Source organism: Tachyglossus aculeatus, chromosome 10, assembly GCF_015852505.1.
Source record: "Tachyglossus aculeatus isolate mTacAcu1 chromosome 10, mTacAcu1.pri, whole genome shotgun sequence".
Lineage (NCBI taxonomy): Eukaryota > Metazoa > Chordata > Mammalia > Monotremata > Tachyglossidae > Tachyglossus > Tachyglossus aculeatus.
In genome coordinates, this window is record NC_052075.1 from 43,504,073 (window position 1) to 43,516,950 (window position 12,878).

General features: G+C 54.9%; 1 protein-coding gene across 3 annotated transcripts in view; it reads left to right on the top strand.

Annotated features, from left to right (window-relative positions):
* AHCYL2 (adenosylhomocysteinase like 2) overlaps nt 1-11,470 on the top strand; it is a 38,421-nt gene extending 26,951 nt beyond the window's left edge. For all 3 annotated transcript variants that reach the window (XM_038752846.1, XM_038752845.1, XM_038752847.1), the window contains exons 9-17: nt 261-324; nt 822-910; nt 3,142-3,212; nt 3,779-3,873; nt 6,754-6,852; nt 8,700-8,768; nt 8,867-8,945; nt 9,932-10,052; nt 11,290-11,470. In XM_038752846.1, coding sequence (XP_038608774.1) covers nt 261-324; nt 822-910; nt 3,142-3,212; nt 3,779-3,873; nt 6,754-6,852; nt 8,700-8,768; nt 8,867-8,945; nt 9,932-10,052; nt 11,290-11,296 — 694 coding nt within the window. In that variant the 3' untranslated portion in view covers nt 11,297-11,470. The remainder of the gene's footprint in view (nt 1-260; nt 325-821; nt 911-3,141; nt 3,213-3,778; nt 3,874-6,753; nt 6,853-8,699; nt 8,769-8,866; nt 8,946-9,931; nt 10,053-11,289) is intronic.
* The last annotated feature ends 1,408 nt before the right edge of the window (nt 11,471-12,878 follow it).

Below are 12,878 nucleotides of genomic sequence, written 5' to 3' on the forward strand. Positions count from 1 at the left end.
TAAAATATGGGGAAAGCGAGAAGACTCGATCCAGGCCAAGAGACGGACAAACATCTTGCCAGAGATTGCTTTGGTCCTACTCCCATTCCTGACTGACATCAGCTGTATTTATATTAATGCCTGTCTCCTCCTCTACACCGTAAGCTCGTTATGGGCAGGGAACATGTCTACCAACTCTGTTGTATTCTCCCAAGTGTTTAGTACAGTGCTCTGCACGTAGTAAGCCTTCAGTAAATACCACTGTTTGATTGTTTTCCTAGCCTGAAAAGGACAACAGACATGATGTTTGGCGGGAAGCAAGTAGTGGTCTGTGGCTACGGAGAGGTAACGTATAACATGTCCCCTCACCCAGAGCGGATCAGCAAGGGACTCAGAAAGCTGGGGCCGGGAACTACCTTACACACCAGACAGGCCAGGGCTCTCACCTAACAGAGACCACAGCCTTTCCACCACCTCCTTTACCTCAAGAAATGTTCTTTTAAAACCTTGTTCCCTGTGAGAACCATCGGTGAGATCAAATGTAGTGTCCTTTCCTCCTCATCCTTTCCTGTCTTCATTTCTGACTTGTTCTGATCGCACTGCTTGGGCTGCCCATTCTATTCATGTTTTGATTTCGGTTTATGGGTGCGTAGGGATGGCGGGGGAGGTGGGGTGGATTAGCTGGTAGGGGGCTGGGTAAATCATATTCTTTTATTTGTTTTTCTTTTTCGTCTCCAAGCATTTGATATCTTCAGTTCCTGGGAGCAAGGCATGACCTAGGCCGGGGGCAGCGAAAAGCTTCCCATGCAACTTCCCTCCCCTGTGCTCTCTCCCCTCCCCAGGTTGGGAAAGGTTGCTGTGCTGCTCTAAAGGCCATGGGCTCCATTGTGTACGTGACCGAGATCGACCCCATCTGTGCCTTGCAGGCCTGGTGAGTGTCCACTGAGGTCACTGCCTCCCTTCCACCCCACTATCCCGGAGCCGCTCTAAGCCACCGGGTCCGAACCGCTAGAAAGAGGGACTGAGGTCTGTGCCACTGAAGAAAACTCCAGGGTAGTCCTAGTTCCCAGAGTTTGCCACTTAGCAACACCCTCTGGCATTTGGAATTCTGTATCCATCATCCCCCCTTGAGCCTAAGAGAGATCGGTGGGTAGCATGGGGGTCCCATTCTGCTGGTAGGGAGATGGAGATGGTGTCTCTGTGCCTGGGCATTTTCTTCCTCTTCCTCCTCCTCCTTCTCTCTCACCTCCTCCGTCGTTTTTTGTGCCCTCTCGCCTCCAGACCGGCCTGCTTTTACCTTGTCTTGCCCTGTGCTGCTGCTGCCTCGGACAGATCCAGGCCAAGGAGCTCTATTTAAAGGGATCACACCCCCTTTAACACGTCAGCCCTCCGCATAGGCCAATTTTAAAGAATTCTGAGGTTCAGGCATCCAGACCTGGGATTTTTAAAGACCTGGCTGCTTGGGCCGGGCCCCCAAATCCAGGCTGAGGAGGGCCGTAACCCCCTGGAGTCACTGAGGGTTGGTGAGACCATTTTAAAGCACTTTGATCCTGCTAAAGGAAAAGAACTGGATGGGGGTGAAAGGTGCAAGTGAGGTTTTGAAGACATGGAGTCTTTTGAGATTTTGTCTAGGATGAAGAGAGGAAAGGTTACTGGCCTGGGCTGTGGTTTGAGCCAGTGAGGAAAGGGAAAAGGGATTTGGCTGAGGCCCATAAAGCAGGCCACATTTCTTTCCCACCCCCCACAAAACACATGCACGCACGCGCACACACACACACACACACACACACACACACCCCGCCCCCCCCCCCCCCCCCCCCCCCAGGTGTCACCTCCAGCTGAGGGAGTTGGCGGGCAGAAGCGAGGTTCCCGGGAGTCAGACGGAATCTCCCTTCTTCTCCCTGGATACTTGGAGCCATGGAAACTTCAGAGCCCCTGGATGGGCCCAGGTCACTAGCCAGCAGTGGAAAGAGCCCGGGCTTTGGAGTCAGAGTTCATGGGTTCGAATCCCGACTCCGTCGCTTGTCAGCTGTGTGACTTTGAGCCAGTCACTTAACTTCTCTGGGCCTCAGTTGCCTCATCTGTAAAAGGAGGATTAAGATTGTGAGCCCCCCGTGGGACAACTGATCACCTTGTAACCTCCCCAGCGCTTAGAACAGTGCTTTGCACATAGTAAGCGCTTAATAAATGCCATAAAAAAAAGAACCCATCCCAGCTGGTCCACCCCAGCATAGGCACCAGGGACGAGGGGGAATGTTAGGAGGTTGGGGGGAAGGAACCATGGAAGCAGCAGTCCTGGGTTCTAATTCACTTGTCTGCTATGTGGTCTTGGGCAAGTTGCTTCACTTCTCTGTGCCTCAGTTACATCATCTGTAAAATGGGGATTGAGACTGTGAGCCCCACATGGGACAGGGACTGTGTCCAATTCGATTTTCTTATAATAATAATTATAATAATAATAATAATAATAATAATGGTATTTGTTGAGTTTACTATGTGCAGAGCACTGTTCTAAACACTGAACACTCTTCTAAGCGCTGGCATTGTTCTGCCCACTCCAGGGCTTAGTATAGTGCCTGGCACGTAGTGTGGCTCAGTGGAAAGAGCCCTGGCTTTGGAGTTAGAGGTCATGGGTTCAAATCCCGGCTCTGTCGCTTGTCAGCTGCGTGACTTTGGGCAAGTCACTTAATTTGTGCCTCAGTTGCCTCATCTGGAAAATGGGGATTAAGTCTGTGAGCCCCACGTGGGACAACTTGGTTACCTTGTATCTACCCCAGTGCTTATAACAGTGCTTTGCACATAGTAAGCGCTTAATAAATGTCATCAAAAAAAAAAGTGCTTAACAAATACCATCATCATTATCATGGAGACTCCATACCCCCAGTGACTGGTCCAGGGTAGAAACCAGGTGCATATGGAGAAGGTGCCACTCTTGTTTGCCCCCTGAGGACTCCCACTGAAATCCCAGGCCTCCCCTCACCACGGGGAGAGCCCAAGCTGATCCCACTGTCCGGAGCAGGTGTTGTCAACATCCAGGAACCACTGCTGCAGCACAGAGGGACTCCTGGCTGGGATGTGGTGGAGTGGTTTCCTGGGCTCCCTCTCAGATTTGGCTAATCCGCAGAACTTGGGTTTCCCGTTTGCTTCCCATCCCACCTACAGCATGGACGGCTTTCGGCTCGTGAAACTCAATGAGGTCATCCGACAAGTGGACATTGTCATCACCTGCACCGGTATGTTGGGGCCCCTGAATAGAAAGACTGGGTGAGAAAGGGAAAACTTTGGGGGATAGCCACCTGCCACTGTCAGAAAGTGAAACCAACTAGAAAGCTGGTGGCCTAGATCTCCTGGGTCGATTTTGATTCCAAATGCTAGAAAGAGCCACCCGCAATCAACCAGCATCCCAGTTTTACTCCCCTGCCAGCCCTCATCCAGAGGTGTTACCATTGCAGAGAACAGTTCCTCCCAGCAAGAGAGAGGAGAAATTTGGTGAATTTTTCCATGTTCTTCTCCCAAGCTCCCCAGGGGGCTGAGTTTTCAAGTTCTGAATGGGAAATGGAGATGGGCTGATTTTCCTGGATCAATCTGTCCACCTCTTCATTCCCCCAGCACAAGCACTATATCATTTTAACTTTTGGAGTGCACAGAAAAATCCAAACTTTAAAACTGAATCCATCCTTTCAGCTGTTGGAAAAGCTGCAAAGGCCACATCCCCGGTGGGGAGGGCTGAACCTGCTTTGTCCTCCTTACCAAAGGACTACCCCCCACCTTTTCTCCCCTCTCTGTTCCTAATCCTTAGGTAACAAGAACGTGGTGACAAGAGAGCACTTAGACCGCATGAAGAACAGCTGCATTGTCTGCAACATGGGACATTCCAACACGGAGATCGACGTGGTAAGGACCAGGGTCGCCCTGCTGCCGCCGAGGGAATGTCCCTCTCCTGCCCCCAAGCCGAGGGAAACTCTTGAAAGACCTATGGGGTGAAGTGAGGGGTCATTCATTGTTGAGCTTCAGTAGAGGTGGCCGTGTCCAACTCTCCTAAAACTGCTCTGGCAGCCAACCAGGGGACCAGAGCACAGTTTGACCGAGGCATGCTTCTGACCCTTGTGCCTTTCTGTAACTTTCCACTCCCGCCTCCTTTCTACCCTTATTTTCCAGCCTTCTATTTGACCAAGTCATGGACCAGCCCCAGGCATCCCAGAAATCAATCAGTCAATCGGTGGTGTTTATTGAGCACTTGCATGTGCAGAGCACCGTTCTAAGCGCTTGGGAGAGTAAAATATGACAGAATTAGCAGACACGTCCCAACCACATTGTCCTTGAGCAGCGCCTCCATGCCTGTCCTAGATTTTCCTCCACCTTTTTTCATCCCAAAATGGTTCATTCTAGCACAGCCCCTGCTGTGAGACCTGAACAAAGGCTGGCTAACCGGAGGGAGGTGTTACTCCTCCACCTTTTTCCAGATTTGTCAGAGCTCAGGACCTCAGTACAACTTTCACCCTAGCTTTAGGCTTTCATGGCACTTTCCTTCAATGAGGCTATTTCTCTGGGGGTAGATGGTTCAGAAAATCTTGCTTGCATATCCCCATGGGGCACCTCTGATGGGCTTCAGCATTGCCCCATCAGGAGCCCCAAGGGGCAGGTGTCATCTTCCTGAGTAGCTGGATAAAATTTGCTTCCCTCCAGTTGCTATGTGCCGCTCCACCCTCTATTCTTGGACTACTACAAAGCCAATAAAAATAGCTAACCTTATCCTTCTGCTGCTGCTGGGACTCCTCGGTGGCCCGGTTTCCCCAGGCCTTCCACCCGGTGCTGCTCTGCTCCCACCTACTAATCCAGTTGATGCTATTGTAGGCCCCCTACATTTTGTAAGGGGACTGTGTGCCCCGGGAAGAAGATAGGGAATTTCACATTCCAAACCTGCCTTCTCCCAGAACTCGAATGACATTTCCCAACCTTCCCCTTACTCCCCTGGCCTGGGTCATCCTCCGTAGATGAAGAAGGGCCACAATGGCTGCCTTGGGGCCCAGGCAGGAAATAAGGCTGTCAGGTGAGGAATGTAATAATAATGGCATTTATTAAGTGCATACAATGTGTCAAGCACTGTTCTAAGCCCTGGGGTAGATACAGGCTAATCAGGTTGGACACAGTCCCCGTCCCACTTGGGGCTCACAGTCTTAATCCCTATTTTCCAGATGAGACACAGAGAAGTGAATTGACTTGCCCAAGGTCACACAGCAGACAAGTTGGCTGAGCTGGGAATAGACGCAGGTCCTTCTGACTCCCAGTTCCATGCCTAACCATTAGGCCATTCTGCTTCTAATTCATTTTCTTCCAAAGCCAAAGGCCTGGGGGTTCAAACGGGGCCCACTCCTGAATGGGCCCGGAAGACCCACCAGCCTGGCACCTCTCCAACCTCCCCCCCCGCCACCTCCCTCCTGACCTCCTGCGGGTCCCCAAACCGGAGGCATCAGTGAGCCCTGTTCCACCCTAGAAACAGAGGCCACACCACAGCTTCTCCAATGTGTTTCACGGGTCTGACACCCAGGGCCTTTTCAAGGAGAGAGAGACTTCTCCAAAGGGGAATTTTTATTGTCCAAAAAAATGCAGCTTCTGTTTGTGAATCTAGACTTGTTAGAGTGGGCTTGGCACCCAGCAGGGTTGTTCCAAGATTTGAATGGTGCCCACACAGCAACAGCCTTGGGAAGGGCCTCCTTTCTGAGCCTCAGGGGTCCCTCAGGCTCTGCCCTTGTAAGGCCCAGAGAAATCTGGGGGTTGGGTGTTCCAGCATTTCCCTGGTTGCTTCTCCCTGTGATGTTTCTCCCTAGAGGCTGCCTGCGGATTGTCTCACCGTAGGCAGCGCACAAGCACACGTGTGATATTGGGGGCGTTTGAAACTCAATCCCAGTAGGCCATTACATTATACCGTAGAGGGGGGCCTTGCGCTCCCCACGGCTGAGGTGGCTGCCTCTCTCAGATGGGGGCGTGGAGGCAGAGGCGGAGCTAGAACTCCTGTAACAGCTCAAGGGAGCCCAGTGAAATGGCTGAGCTTGAGCTGAGTCCTGGAGAAGCCTGAAACCTTGGGGAAACTAAGATCTTGGGTTCAAAGTCAAAAGCCAAGGCCGTAGACTAATTTATCCATGCAACTTCCAAGGCCCGTCTCAGAGTGGGTGGGAGTTGCTAGGCTGTTGGGAGCCCAGGGCAACTTCCTGGGCCACTTGGAAAGAAGACCAGGGTCCCTCATACCCCACCTCACCTCTAAGTGACCTTTTATATCCCCGTGTCCTGCCCTTGGGTCCTGCAGTGACCCAGATGTAATAATGTAGTAGTCCCCAGGCCCTTAGGCAGCAGAGGGCACCTGTGGTAGAAGAGTGTGTTGTCTAAAGCTGGGCCCCGAGGTGGTTGTACTGACTGCTCCTGCTGCTACTATCATATTATCGTTTCATTTATTTTTGCCAAAGCCAAAACCCGATGAAAAGAAATGGAGGGCTGGGCAGTCTGCTGACTGCTCTCATCCGTCCTTGAGCATTCCTTCACTGAGAGTCAGGAGGCTTGTTCAAAAAGGGCAGTGGAGGTGGTCTGCCTAGAAGCAGAACCTGGGATGTGGATGGGAACCACAGCCCTGTATCGCTTTGTCCGGACCAAGATTAAAACCCTGAACCAAGGCCGGGACAGATGCCCTCCACCTGCCGGGTCGGCCGCTACCCTCGCGGTGGTACTGTCCACAAACCGGCTGTCACCCTCTCTGACTGTGGGGCTTACCCTGTGTTCCAGGCGAGCCTGCGCACACCGGAGCTGACCTGGGAGCGGGTGCGATCCCAAGTTGACCACGTGATTTGGCCGGATGGCAAGAGGATAGTGCTGCTGGCGGAGGTAAGAGAGCCAGGGGAGGGGGCTGGCAAAGGGTCCCCGAGCTTCCCTAGACCCTGGGGCTGGCAGGGAGGACTCTTTTCTGAAGGACCCCAAAGAAGGGGGTCCCAAAGGCGCAGGCTGCTTCCCCTCACCTCCCCAGCCTCCCCTACCACCTCCTCTTATGCAAAAGGTTTGCTTTTTCCCCAATGGCTTTTGCTCTTAATTGGGAAAGGTCTTCTCGTTTGGCAATTAAAAACCTATTTTGGTTCCTCGCTTGTCACCGATTATCCCATCTCCCCATGTCACTCTGTGTTTTGAGTCAGAAGCTGAGCTGTAACTGTGCAAGGAATTAATGGATGGAACCAAATCTACTTCATGTGATGCTCCCAAAGAGAGGGGCTTTTGAGGGGCTTTACTGAGGAATTGGGTTTTCTGAGGAATAGGCATGGGGCACAGTGGGGTGAAGGGGGAGTATTGCTACCATTCATCAGGACTTTCCAAGGGCAGTTTCTGGGACTCTGCATCATGTGGCTGGTGTCCCTCCCCCCAACCCTGCAGCCTGGACTCCCTGGACTTCGACCCGTGCTTCTCCTCTTCTCTGTCCGTTGGCCCCGAGGCCCCAGCTCCTAAAGTGCTGGCTCTTTCCCCTTATTCCTGCCCTCCAGCTTCTCTTCTGTCCTGGATCCCCATCCCCCCCGCCTTACCTCCTTCCCCTCCCCACAGCACCTGTGTATATGTTTGTACATACTTATTACTCTATTTATTTTACTTGTACATATTTATTCTATTTATTTTATTTGGTTTATATGTTTTGTTTTGTTGTCTCCCCCTTCTAGACTGTGAGCCTGCTGTTGGGTAGGGACCATCTCTATATGTTGCCAACTTGTACTTCCCAAGTGCTTAGTACAGTGCTCTGCACACAGTAATCGTATTCAGTAAATACGATTGAATGAATGAGTGAGTGGATATGTCAATGAAGAGATGCAGAAATGGCTGGGGATTTAATCAAACTTTCCCTGCATTTCCCCCTTCCCATTCAAGGCTCCAGACCTTCATTTTTGTGCTCTATTCCTTTTACAAACCCAATTCAGCCACAGAAAAGCTGCAAAGGAGCCCACAAGGACCAAGTTCTGGAACCGCTCACTGCTGCCCAGCTCCCCAGAAGGAAGACTGTCTGGGCGGGTTTGGGCCACACTACACGTTGGCATCTAGCTCCATCGAGTGACTTATTTCGATTTGGCCCAAGAGGGCTCAGCTGGCAGCTTGAGAGACAAAAGGGAGTTGCCACCGTTGTTTCTGGATGCCAGGCTGGGGCTGTTCAGAGAGGCTTGTTTGGCTTCCTAGGGGACCAAGCCAAGAAAGAGGGGGTGGCTCCCCAACCCCCCACCCCCAGCCTTCATCTACCTTCAAGAGCTCATTTTGCTTTGCGCCTTGGCAAGGGCCTTGGCAGATCCTCTCCCAACCTCCAGGAAATAGTATCAGTTGCACTCCTGCCCCGGGTGTCTCCCTCCCCAACCTGGGGCGGGGCCTCCTCTGTGGCTCAGAGGGAGGTCTCTTGGGGAGCCGTAGTTCCCCTCGGCCGGAGCCTCCCTCTGCCCGGAGGTTCGGGATCAGATCACATCACCTGCCACCTGAGCTCCTCCAGCCCCTCATGAGAGACCTCTGGGCCTGGCAGGATGCCCGTTTGGTTTTTCAATCCCCAGCACCCTCCAGGCAGGCCTTCCTTCCTGTCCCCTCACCCATCCAGTCTTAGCAGCATCCCAGGAGAGCTGGCAAGGCAGGTCCCCAGCCCCACCCCGGGATGACACTACCCTTGGGCGGCGGAGGGGCATCCGGCCCCACACCTGTGTGTCCCGATTGCTCCCTAGGGCCGCCTGCTGAACCTGAGCTGCTCCACGGTACCCACCTTTGTGCTGTCCATCACTGCCACCACGCAGGTGAGGCCCGGGGCCGGAGAAGGGCGGGCAGCATCTGGCCTGCATCAGAGGGTCCAGGCGGGCAGTCAACAGCCCCCTTCTCTCTGCTTCTCTTCCAGGCCCTCGCCTTGATTGAACTGTACAACGCCCCCGAGGGGCGCTACAAGCAAGATGTCTACCTGCTGCCCAAGAAAATGGGTAAGGCCCGGTCGGGACTGGCCGAGGTGGACCCAGCCTCTGACTCAGAGCCACTGGGCTTCTCCTGGGGAGCAGAGTCTGGAGCAGCAGGAGCCAGGACTCCTGGGTTCTGGTCTCAACTGGGCCATTGACTTGCTGCATGTGACCCTTGGGGAAACTGGGCCCCTCTCTGCCCTCAATCTACCCATCTGTGATCCACAGAGAATGTGCATGAGAAAGGAGGGGTGAGGAAGCTTTTCCTGAGGCCCTTGGCCCAAGCGTAAAAGAGCTCACAGTCCCTGACTAGCAGGGGATCGAGAGCCCGGCCACCTTCATTTCCCCCATCTGGTACCTGGGCTGCTGTGACCGCCACCTCCATATTCCTCTTCCCACCCTCCCCGTCTTCACTTCCAGCAGTCCAAGCCAGTCTTTCCACCTCTGCCGGCTTCACCCACCCCAGCCCCATACCCATCTGAAGGACCTCCTCCGTAGCTGAGGAATGCCAGTCCAGCCAGGGCTGCTTGGAGGAGATAGGCCTCGGGCATGACTTCAGACTCTCGGCCGTAGGGGTCTGGAGTGCCGTAGGGGTCTGGAGTGAGCCTTCGGGTGACAGTTCCTGTCAGTGATTCAGCGGTGCTATCACATGGTCTCTCCGTGGCGGGGCATTCATCTTCAGCCCGCAGCCTTCCCACATACCTCTTCCCATTTTCAGGCAGGAGGACCGAGGCGGGCAGAAGCCATTAAGTGATTTGGGACAGAAAAGGAATGGGACTCGAGGTTCCTGTCCCTGGCTTAGCCTCTCTGAGCCCCTCTGTTTTCCCTGGAGAGACTGGTTTCCTCACCCTTGCTAGCCTGCGCCTAGCAATAATCGCTAAGGGGGCTCTGAGCGGAGGGATCCGAGCCAGGGAAGCGGTCTGAGGTGAGGGATCGGAGCTCCGACTGCCTCTCAGGGAGGGGCCCATTAGGACAGGAGGAGGCTTCCTCACTGAGACTTGGGTCTGTTGCAGATGAATACGTGGCGAGTCTCCACCTGCCCACCTTCGACGCCCACTTGACCGAGCTGACAGACGAGCAGGCCAAGTACCTGGGGCTCAACAAGAACGGGCCCTTCAAGCCCAACTACTACAGGTGCTGCCCGGCCACGGGGGCTTCGGAATTGGGAGGAAGGGGAGGAGGGTGCCCAAGGCTTTGGGGCTGAGCGAAGGGGTTCCCAAGGCTCTGGAAGAGGGGAGGAGCGGCTCTGGGGCAGGAAGGGGAAGGGAATACCCCATCTTCCTGGGCACTGGAGCTGGCATTTGTGCCACCCTGAGACTTAAGGAGATGCAGAAAGACTCAGGAGGTCCCGGAGGGTCTGCAGTTCCCTCTTTGTCCATCCTATCTCTTTCCTTTCCCTCACTCCAGGTCCCCCTTTCCCCCCCTAACACGCATGCATGCACTCTTTCTCTCTCGCTCACTCTCTCGCTCTCTCTCCCCCTCCCTCTCCTTCCCTCCCTCCCTTCCTCCCTCCCTTCCTCCCTCCCCTTTGATGCTTCCCCGGACCTCCTGTCTGCACTCCCTTCCCTCAGCTCCTGGGTTAGGGTTCTCTGTGGTGAGCCAGTCTGCTCTTGTATTCCCAGAATGCGGGCACAGTCCCTCCGCCCTCCAACCTCCACCCTCCAACCTCCAGGGTTCATTCATTCATTCATTCAATTGTATTTATTGAGCACTTACTGTGTGCAGAGCACTGTACTAAGCTCTTGGGAAGTACAAGTTGGCAACATATAGAGACGGTCCCTACCCAACAGCGGGCTCACAGTCTAGAAGGGGGAGACAGACAACAAAACAAAACATATTAACAAAATAAAATAAATAGAACAGTAAATATGTACAAGTAAAATAGAGTAATAAATCTGTACAAACATATATACAGGTGCTGTGGGGAGGGGAAGGAGGTGGGGGGTATGGGGAGGGGGAGAGGAAGGAGCGGGCTCAGTCTGGGAAGGCCTCCTGGAGGAGGTGAGCGCTCAGTAGGGCTTGAAGGGAGGAAGAGAGCTAGCTTGGCGGATGGGCAGAGGGAGGGCATTCCAGGCCAGGGGGAGGAGGTGGGCCGGGGGTCGATGGCGGGGCAGGCAAGAACGAGGCACAGTGAGGAGGTTAGTGGCAGAGGAGCGGAGGGTACGGGCTGGGCTGGAGAAGGAAAGAAGGGAGGTGAGGTAGGAGGGGGCGAGGTGATGGAGAGCCGTAAAGCCGAGAGTGAGGAATTTTTGCCTGATGTGTAGGTTGATTGGTAGCCACTGGAGATTTTTGAGGAATCCTGCGGCCTGCCCGGGCCCCGGCACGCTGCCAGCCAAGGATGTCACCGTCCCTTCTTCCCTTCTCCCTGTAGGTATTAAGGTTCCCTATCTGAAGCCCGAAGGAGTCTAGGGAACCAGAACCCCACACGTCTCTTCTCCACTACTGTACAGGACGGAACCCAGCAAGCTGCTTCCCCCGTTAGAGCCGGCCGCCGTGCTCTCTTCGTAGACAGTGTGTTAGGTTATTTATTTATTAAAAAAACTAGAGCCTGTGCCCGCAGCGTCTGCCCCCCGGTTTGGCTACTGCCCTGGGTTGGCGAGAGCTGCAGGGGACAGGCGGGGCCGGGATGGAGGGTGAGGGTTGGGGGGTGGGGGGGATTATGCTCCCTATGTTTTCTGTTTTGTTTCCCCCATTGGCTTTGTGTCCCCCTTTGATGGCTGTATCGTTCTCCGGGGCCTGGGGGGCTTCCTCTGGGGACTTTTTGTGATGGATCTTCAGCAGCTGCCGGTCGGCTTTGGCTCTTCCCCAGGATTCAGTGGGGAGGGGGCAGAGCCCGTCCTGGCAGGAGCCACCAAATCCCCACAGCCCCAAGGAGCCAGGGCCCAGCCAGCGCAAACACTGCCTTTTCTGTGGAACTGGCCTGGGGTCAGGGGTGAGGGAGCCATAGCTTCACTCAGCCTTGCCACTTCACAGCTCTGCCCACCTCCCCCTGGGCGGGGCCCCGCTCTGCTCTCTAACTCTCCTCTGGTTGAGGGCGATGCCCTATGGGGCCCACTCTGTCATCTCAGCGGCATTTCTCTGCCCTTTGCGCAGGCATCCTGGGGCGACCAGAGTTCTGCTTGGGGCCCCTCCTGGAGTCACCTCACAAAGTAGGCTTGCCCTCTGGTCAGGCAGCCTGCTAACACCCAGGAAAACCCACGTGGACCCCAGGCGGCTAGCCCAGATGGGAGGAGGCTTGTCTGGGGAGTACACTACCCTCACCCGGAGCGGGCAGCCGTGAGTTCAGCATTGGGATCTGAGGCTCGGGGCGGGGGGCTGGAGCCACCTGCACCGTAAGAAACAGGTGCCGCCCAAGGAACAGGTGGCACCCGGCTGGGCTCTCTCTGAGTTGCTCCAGAGTTGTCACTAGCCCAAGTGTCACAGGGTTCACAACCACCCGCTCTGAACTCATCAAGTATTTATTCCCGGGCCCCCCGCCTGGGTGGAGCTGAGATCCAGTTTCTCCACGGCCTCTGTCTCGCCGTCTTTCTTCACTCCCTGCCCCCTCTCAGCCTCTTCCAGCTGAAGGGGATCCAGCCAGGCCCAGGGTGGGTCACCTGGGTCAGTTCTACTCGGTAAACACCGGCTCTGCCACTCCAGGACCCCTTCCCTGACTGCCCAGGGTGAGCAGAATCCCAGAATCCGCCCGCTGCCTGACGCGAACGTGACGTGGCTCGTTAGCCGGCTAACGGGAGGGGAAGTGACCTCAGGAACGTTTGAGTGCATTTTAGCCCAGCAGCGTGGAATCTGGCGGGCCGTCCTGGCTTGACAGACAGGGTGGGGCCAGTGGGATCTGCCCTGGCACGGGCTCCTTGATTGACGTGCACATCTGCCGGGTTGGTAGCTGGCATCTGAGGTCCCGGCCGCTCTACCCCACTTCCTTGCCCGTGTCCTCCTCCGCCGTCTCCCAGCCTGGACTCT